Source organism: Natator depressus, chromosome 17 (assembly GCF_965152275.1).
Source record: "Natator depressus isolate rNatDep1 chromosome 17, rNatDep2.hap1, whole genome shotgun sequence".
Lineage (NCBI taxonomy): Eukaryota > Metazoa > Chordata > Testudines > Cheloniidae > Natator > Natator depressus.
In genome coordinates, this window is record NC_134250.1 from 3,555,566 (window position 1) to 3,563,645 (window position 8,080).

Sequence of the window (8,080 nt, forward strand, 5' to 3'; positions counted from 1 at the left end):
TTGTTCAACATTATACTGGCCAGCATGGATGGGTACAAATATACTAACAGAGACCTGAGAAAGGCTTTTTAAAATGGTTTAACACAGTTATACTCTGCATGTAGTAGCTGTCAACACCTTGTTTAACCCACATTTAAAGGAAATGGTTTAAAAACTGTACAGCTGATGGATCTTAAATGTTGCTGGGATACAACACTATCCCTAAGTCTGAGAGTGCTCAGTTCCAATATTTGCATAAACAGTCACCTATTTCACCTTCCACTTATATTCTCGGTCCTTCCTTTCACTCACATCGTCCCTCACAGTTCGTTAGTCACACATAAGCCTTTACTGCACTGAGATTTTTTTTAAATATCCCACTATTATAGCACCAATCCTAGCCATGACAGATGCACTAACGTAAATTAGCTGCTGGTATTTTAGACTCTGTCATCTAGACCTATCCAGACGTGTTTAAGGCTTTAGCATAGACCTTTAAAAAAGGATAGGTCCTATTTCCACTGCAAAGCGGAACTATACCTAGTTAATTAGTCCTCACAAGTGCTCCTATGACATAGGTAGAAGTGATTATCCTAATGTTATAGAAAGAGGTGTTTAGTGAGTTTAGGAGTGAACTGGGAATAAATACTGGTTTTCCCTTGTGGCAAAATTAATCAGAGAGCAGCCCTTCCCTGCACGAAAAATACTGCATTTACGGTAGTCACACTCAAATCTTCCAACAGCCTGCCTTTCCCAGGTTATGCCATTGTAGGTACAAATAAACGGCTTGATTTTGCAATGTCCCAGCAGATAGGATTTGCAGTTGCTCAGGCTCTACTGCAGGATAGGTCACCTATGATTTGTGCTCCAGAATGTACAAATCTGTCTGATAAATTTCTTGTGATCATGGAGCCCTCTTTTCAGCAAGTGGGTTGCTTTGTAGTACTGCCCAATGACCTACTTTTGAAACCACTATACAAGGAAGCTGTGTTCCTAGCTGTGTCCCATGATCCGGCAAATGTTGTAGCCACCTGTGCAGTCAAACCAGTCACAAGATCTGTATTTTTTCCAGACTCACATTTCTTTATATATTATTCACAGTCAACTGCTGGTTGGTGATACTTTTTCACATAAAATTGTCAGCACAACATATGAAAAAATAAAAAATGCTTATACTTTGTAGAAAGAAAATTATGTTACCTGAAGAATTAAAGACATCCAGACCTGCCTAATCTGTGTTTATCATATTTGTATGCAGTGTTGTTGTAGGCAGGTTGGTCCCAGGATATTAGAGAGGCAAGGTGGGTGAGGTAATATCTTGTATTGGACCAACTTTTGTTGATGAGACACTAAGGGCTTGTCTACACTGGCACTTTACAGCGCTGCATTTCTCGCTAAGGGGGGTGAAAAAACACACCCCTGTGCACTGCAAGTTTCAGCGCTGTAATGTGCCAGTGTAGACAGTGCACCAGCACTGCTGGTAGCTACGCCTCCTCGTGGGTTTTTTAGAGCGCTGGGAGAGCTCTCTCCCAGCGCTGTGCCACAACTACACAAGCCACATTAAAGTGCTGCCATGGCAGCGCTTTAACATTGCTCGTGTAGACTAGCCCTAAGGCTTTGTCTACATTTTGCACCTTTTAGGGACACAGCTGTGCCGCTAAAAGGCACGCAGTATAGCTGCTGTTTGTCGGTAGGAGAGAGCTCTCCTGCAGACAAAAGTCTTCCACCCTCAATGAGCAGCAGCAGCAGCTTTGCTGGCAGGAGAGTACTCCTGCTCAGAAAGTGCTGTTCACACCGGCGCTTTTTGTCAGCAAAACTTTTGTCATTCAGGGGGTGTGTGTGTTTTTTAACACCCCAAGCAACAAAGTTTTGCCAACAAAGTTCCAGTGCAGACAAAACCTGAGACAAGCTGTGTAAGCTCGAAAGTTTGTTTTTCTCACCAACAGAAATTCTGAGCTAAGGCTGAAACTGTCATTTACTAACTCACGAGACCAAACTCTGTTTTCAGCTATATACCAGACTCCAGTGGAGTTGTCTGGATTCACATTGTTGTAAATGAAACAGAATCTGGTATATTACATGTAAAACAAACACAAGCTTGTGACTGCCATAGCAAGAAAGTGCCACCCAGAGTATCAAGATAATAAAAGGGCAGAGTTAAATCCTCTGTGCATATAGGGAATGTGTCCAGGTCCAGAGTGCACCACATCAGCCCTGGGGCATGTCTACACTACAGCTGCTACAGTGGCACAGCTACAGCTAGGAAAGGATTTTTCCAGCTCTCCGAGACGGGATAAAATTCTTCCATTGACCTAGCCATATCTACATCAACTTAGGGTTAGGTTGGCCTAACGACAACACTCAGGGCATGAAATTTTTCACAGTCTTGAGCCACATAACTAGGTTGACGTAATTTTTAAGTATAGAACAGGCCTTGAATTTGCTCTGCACAGAGAGGAAAAGAACGGAAGGGTGGGTGGGATGACACATTTTATAAGAGTGGCTGCACAAGAGAGCTATCTCTAGTTCTGCGGTTCTGCGGTGACTCCAAATAAGATGGAACAGATGGCCATGGTAGAAAGGTAAAGGGAGAGGCCACTGAATCCACAATTATGTGAATCCAGTGCACCAAATGAAGGAGGTGCAAAGCGGGAACAGACGCTAATCCAGCCCAAAGCTGGAATGGTGGCTGTGTAGCCCACATGCACATTGTGGGGGTCAATTCCATTCCTCCAACCTCCACCTTCCCCACACCAAATTCTTTGCACAAAGCCCACGTAATTGTTTATCTTATTTGGACATCTGGTTATCTGAGAAAATCAATTGGGGGTGCGTGTGTGTGTTGGGGGGATAATTAATTTCACCATAGTTCATATAAACACCATTGTTATTTTGAATGTGGAGTCTGCATTTTGTGTGGGCATGCAGATCCCTGTACTAGCTTAATAGAATGACACTTCCATGAAGCACCAATTATTCTGAAACAGCAACAAGTTATTTTAAGATCAGACTATGGTGAAAATACTGAGACTTGATTCTAATCTGCTGTTTTGAATAGGTAAAAAGAAAACCAACAGTAACTGAGGGAAAGCAGTTTAGCTGATATTACTGGGAACCACACCTAGAAACAATAAGAGAGACTCTGGTGTTTTCTGGTTTATTAATCACAGTGAAACAATTACAGAGATACCTCCCACCCACAGATATTCTTTATCCCTACCAGAGCCCTAGAGATCCAGTTTCCTGCTATTATTCTAATAGATTCTGGATCTTAAAAAGTTATACTCATATTTCCTGACACTACCACTTGACAGACTCTGTACAAAGATCTTTGTTCTAATTTTATTTGTTGAGGTTGGATATTTAAATTAAAACAGTTTAAAAACTCTTTCCTGCTTCTTCCACGTTTATTCCTTTCTACACAGAACAGATGTAGGTTGCTCATTATGTTTTATGCGGAGTTTTAAACCCTTTAATTTAGTTCAGTACATACAGGGCTCCCATGGATCAAGCATTTAGACCATTTTTAGCACTATATACAGGAAAATAATAACCTACTAGGAATGAAACACAAACAAAAACAAAACACCCACCCATCCACGAAAAGTCAGAAATTTTAAAACAAAATATAACATTGCTTAAACATTTGTCATACATCTACGTAGTTATACCAAAGTAAGTGTGTAGTGTACACAAAGCCTCATATATGTTGGGGACACTGGGGCATGGTAACTTGAGGGGATGGAAGACCACGAGTGTCGATGAAGCCCCCTCGCACTAGGCCCAAGTGTCCTTACCCCCCCCCCCCCAGCCTGGAGGCACTCGCAGCAGCTATGTGTACTAGGCCCAAGTGTCCTTGGCCCCCCCGCCTGGAGGCACTCACAGCAGTTATGCTGAGGAGCTGCAACAATATGTTGCAGAGTCAGACTGCCTGAAACTAAACAAGGCCAAACAGGGCAGATATGGAAGAAAAATGCTGAATAAAGCAGCTTTATGTATAGTTTAACAAATGATACAAAAAACAAGGGAACAAGCGGGTAGCTATTGGTTGGCTATATGAATACTTAGGGCAGCTTGCTATTGGATAAGTATACTGAAGAAAGGATGTATAAAAGCCTGTGTAACTTCCTGCTCTGGGTGCAGGATTTGAGATTCTATTCTCCCTGTACCTTTTTGAAGCTTCAAATAAACTTTTCTGCTTCTCCACCCTGTTGTGATTATTGGGTGAAGCATACCGGGTAGCAAACCAACCCCTGCTGTCGTTTTGCCTCTCGGCACTGGGTGCCAGCAACATATAGATGGTGACCTTTCACACCAAGTTTGTGCTGGCATAACTAGAGGAGGTGCAAGGCAACAATGAATCAGGTCCAAGAGAAGGAGCAGCTTGGCTCTTCACTACTCAGAAGTGCCAGGCCTTACTTACATGCAGAAGTTGCACCGCTTTAACTTACATGAGTGCAAACCCATTGAGTTCCCCACTCTCATTTGGGTCTAAGGGCAGGTTATTTGAGTTAAAATAATAAACCAAGCCCAGTTTTAACAGACCCAGGTGCGTCCACACAGCAGCCCCTTAGAGCCAGTTTAACTGACGGGCTGACACATCCCGCCGGACGTGACACCGGCCCAGTGTCTCAGCACCACACGCCTTGGTGCTCATCACTCCAGCTCGAGGGAGGTGGCCGGGGGCCAGAGCAGTTGGCACGAATGGTTTCCGGGCCCCTGCTCAGGGCAGTCGCATGATAGCGTATGGGGGGAGGGAGGGTTCCCCCTTCCAAAGCCCAAGCCCTCCCCCATCCTGGCTGCCAGGGGAGGGGAGGAAAGCCATCGCTACCCACAGGCCATTGGCCTTGTTGGGCCCCAGCCTCCCCGTGAGGGCCCACCCCCATGAAGGCCCTCGGTACCCCTCCCCCACCACCGCAGATCACTGTTTTCCGCGCGCGCCGGCGCCCGCAACACCCCTTCTCTTCCCCCGCCCGGAATCTGCTTCTCTGAGGCGGCGCCCCTTAGCAACAAGGCTTACCTCACCCCGTACCAATCAGCGACGAGAATCACCCCTCTCTCCCCGTCCTGGTTCCAGAGCTTTCTTCGTGGCCTCGCCCGCCTGACTCTGTGAACCAATCAATGACCCGTCTCTCTCCCTCTGCACCAATCAACGCCGACAACTGGCATAACCCCGCCTACCGTCCTCTCAGTCGACGAAGCTTCCAGAGCTGTCTGGTAGCTTTCTCACCGTACCCCGATATCCTTCCGCGCCTGAGAGATTTCGATTATTCGGAGGGAGAGCTGTGGATTTCTCACAGGGAGGAACAGACATACCCTGAGACTTCAGGAAAGGATTTGTGACGGGGAAGGGCCTGTATCCCCCCTTTGGTGCAGGGCCATTGCTTGGGACTATTTTCTGCAGCGGACTGACACTACCTGTGCGTCAATGGGTGGTGCGTCCGGCGTCCCCAGTCTTATAAATAGGAGCTGGTGAGACGCGAGCTGCGCAGTTCACAACCGGACAGTATTGTCTTGGCGCGCCATCGGTGTTGACAGGCTGATTTTATAGCCTTCCACATAAGTGTCCACGCCGCGGGAGGTTAACGGTAAGAAGCGACACAGGGCAGTGTGAAGGGGAAAGTGGGGAGGCCACTCGCTCGGGAGAATAGGGGCGATTAGTGTGAGGACGGCACAGAGCCGCTTAGGGGAGTTGGGGGCACAGCCTCTGGCTTTTGTTCCTCTTTGTGTCTGTGTGGGAAGGGGGCCCGGTCTAAGATAGCGGAGGTGGCGGGCCGCCATTGCGTTGCCTTCCCGGAAGTGAAGAGTGCTGAGTCACTGGCGCTCATTGTGACTGGGGAGGGAAGCGGGGCGGTCCCAAGCTCCGGTAACCCGCGTGTGTCGCCCAGAAGGGTCGCGGAGACCGGGATGGGGGCGACCGAGTGAGCGCTCGGGTAGGTAAAGGCGCCGAAGAGCGCGGGTGGGTGGCGCGGCGTTCCCTCCCCTGAGGACGGGAGCGCTGGTGAAGCCGCGAAAGGGAAGAGCTGGGTTCCCGGCTGCCAGGGAAAGGGCTTGAACTTGCCAACGTCTGATATCTCCCCTTGTGGGCAGGAGATAGACATGTTCTTAAGCCAGCAACATAGGGGCTGGTTAGGGTCCAGGGAACCAGTCATGGAAATGTCTCACCAAAATATTTTCTTTATTTAAATATAGAGAGCAGGGAAGAGTTTTTGGTATTCTGATTAGAAAACTGAAGCTCAGTAACCAGTAAAATCAGTAAATAAACTGAAATGTTGGTGTGAAGCTTAAGGGTCTGTGTTATGGGATGATTTGTTGTGTTCTGTAGCAAGTTTAATCAATATGAGAAGTTAGAACTGTTTCTGATGCCTTTTTCTGTACAGTTCAACATGCAGATCTTTGTGAAGACCTTGACCGGCAAGACCATCACCCTAGAGGTTGAGCCCAGTGACACTATTGAGAATGTCAAGGCTAAGATCCAGGACAAAGAAGGCATCCCACCCGACCAGCAGAGGCTGATCTTTGCAGGCAAGCAGCTGGAAGATGGCCGTACCCTGTCTGACTACAACATCCAGAAGGAATCCACCCTCCATCTTGTGCTGCGTCTGAGAGGTGGTATGCAGATCTTTGTGAAGACCCTGACCGGCAAGACCATCACCCTAGAGGTTGAGCCCAGTGACACTATTGAGAATGTCAAGGCTAAGATCCAGGACAAAGAAGGCATCCCACCCGACCAGCAGAGGCTGATCTTTGCAGGCAAGCAGCTGGAAGATGGCCGTACCCTGTCTGACTACAACATCCAGAAGGAATCCACCCTCCATCTTGTGCTGCGTCTGAGAGGTGGTATGCAGATCTTTGTGAAGACCCTGACCGGCAAGACCATCACCCTAGAGGTTGAGCCCAGTGACACTATTGAGAATGTCAAGGCTAAGATCCAGGACAAAGAAGGCATCCCACCCGACCAGCAGAGGCTGATCTTTGCAGGCAAGCAGCTGGAAGATGGCCGTACCCTGTCTGACTACAACATCCAGAAGGAATCCACCCTCCATCTTGTGCTGCGTCTGAGAGGTGGTATGCAGATCTTTGTGAAGACCCTGACCGGCAAGACCATCACCCTAGAGGTTGAGCCCAGTGACACTATTGAGAATGTCAAGGCTAAGATCCAGGACAAAGAAGGCATCCCACCCGACCAGCAGAGGCTGATCTTTGCAGGCAAGCAGCTGGAAGATGGCCGTACCCTGTCTGACTACAACATCCAGAAGGAATCCACCCTCCATCTTGTGCTGCGTCTGAGAGGTGGTATGCAGATCTTTGTGAAGACCCTGACCGGCAAGACCATCACCCTAGAGGTTGAGCCCAGTGACACTATTGAGAATGTCAAGGCTAAGATCCAGGACAAAGAAGGCATCCCACCCGACCAGCAGAGGCTGATCTTTGCAGGCAAGCAGCTGGAAGATGGCCGTACCCTGTCTGACTACAACATCCAGAAGGAATCCACCCTCCATCTTGTGCTGCGTCTGAGGGGTGGCTGTTAGTTATTGTGGACCATGCTTTACATGATTGCCAATAGAATTTGTTTTTGCACTGTAGCCCTTTAATGTCTTAATATTGTAAGTTAAATACAAGTTGCGGTAACTGCTGAACAGTCTGTGAATGCTAATAAAGATTTTTGTTGCACATTACCTGATGGTCTTTGCTAACTGTGAAACTCTAGTACATTTTACCCATCTTCATGCAATAAAAATTGTTTCGTGGAGGGGTGTGTGGAGGTTTAGCTACTAATTTCTGATGATCTTACTTTCAACAAGTCAGAATTATGCAAAGTAAGGTTGTAACACTTATCTAGACTATTCTCCGTTTGTTATAGAACTTCCATTGGTATGTTTAAGGATGTTATAATTACTACAACCCCTTTCTGGTCTCTTGAGCAGAGTCTGGTTCTTCTGGCTATAAACAGTTGAATGCCTTGTGTTCTTATGCAATACTTAGTAGCTTTTTTCCCCTCTAGATTATGCCAACTTTATTAATGTTGCTTACACTAATCTTTTAAGGAAAAAGCCAAGAGTAAGTCTTGGTGTCTGACATTTGAATTGTTTCCTTAGTG

The 8,080-nt window shown here is 47.0% G+C and overlaps 1 protein-coding gene across 1 annotated transcript; it reads left to right on the forward strand.

Moving 5' to 3' along the window:
• Positions 1 to 5,409: 5,409 nt before the first annotated feature.
• Positions 5,410 to 7,658, forward strand: UBB (ubiquitin B). The gene is made up of 2 exons (XM_074974326.1): positions 5,410 to 5,567; positions 6,360 to 7,658. Exon 2 carries the CDS (start codon positions 6,366 to 6,368, stop codon positions 7,509 to 7,511), a length of 1,146 nt encoding a protein of 381 aa, XP_074830427.1. The 5' UTR covers positions 5,410 to 5,567; positions 6,360 to 6,365; the 3' UTR covers positions 7,512 to 7,658.
• Positions 7,659 to 8,080: the final 422 nt, after the last annotated feature.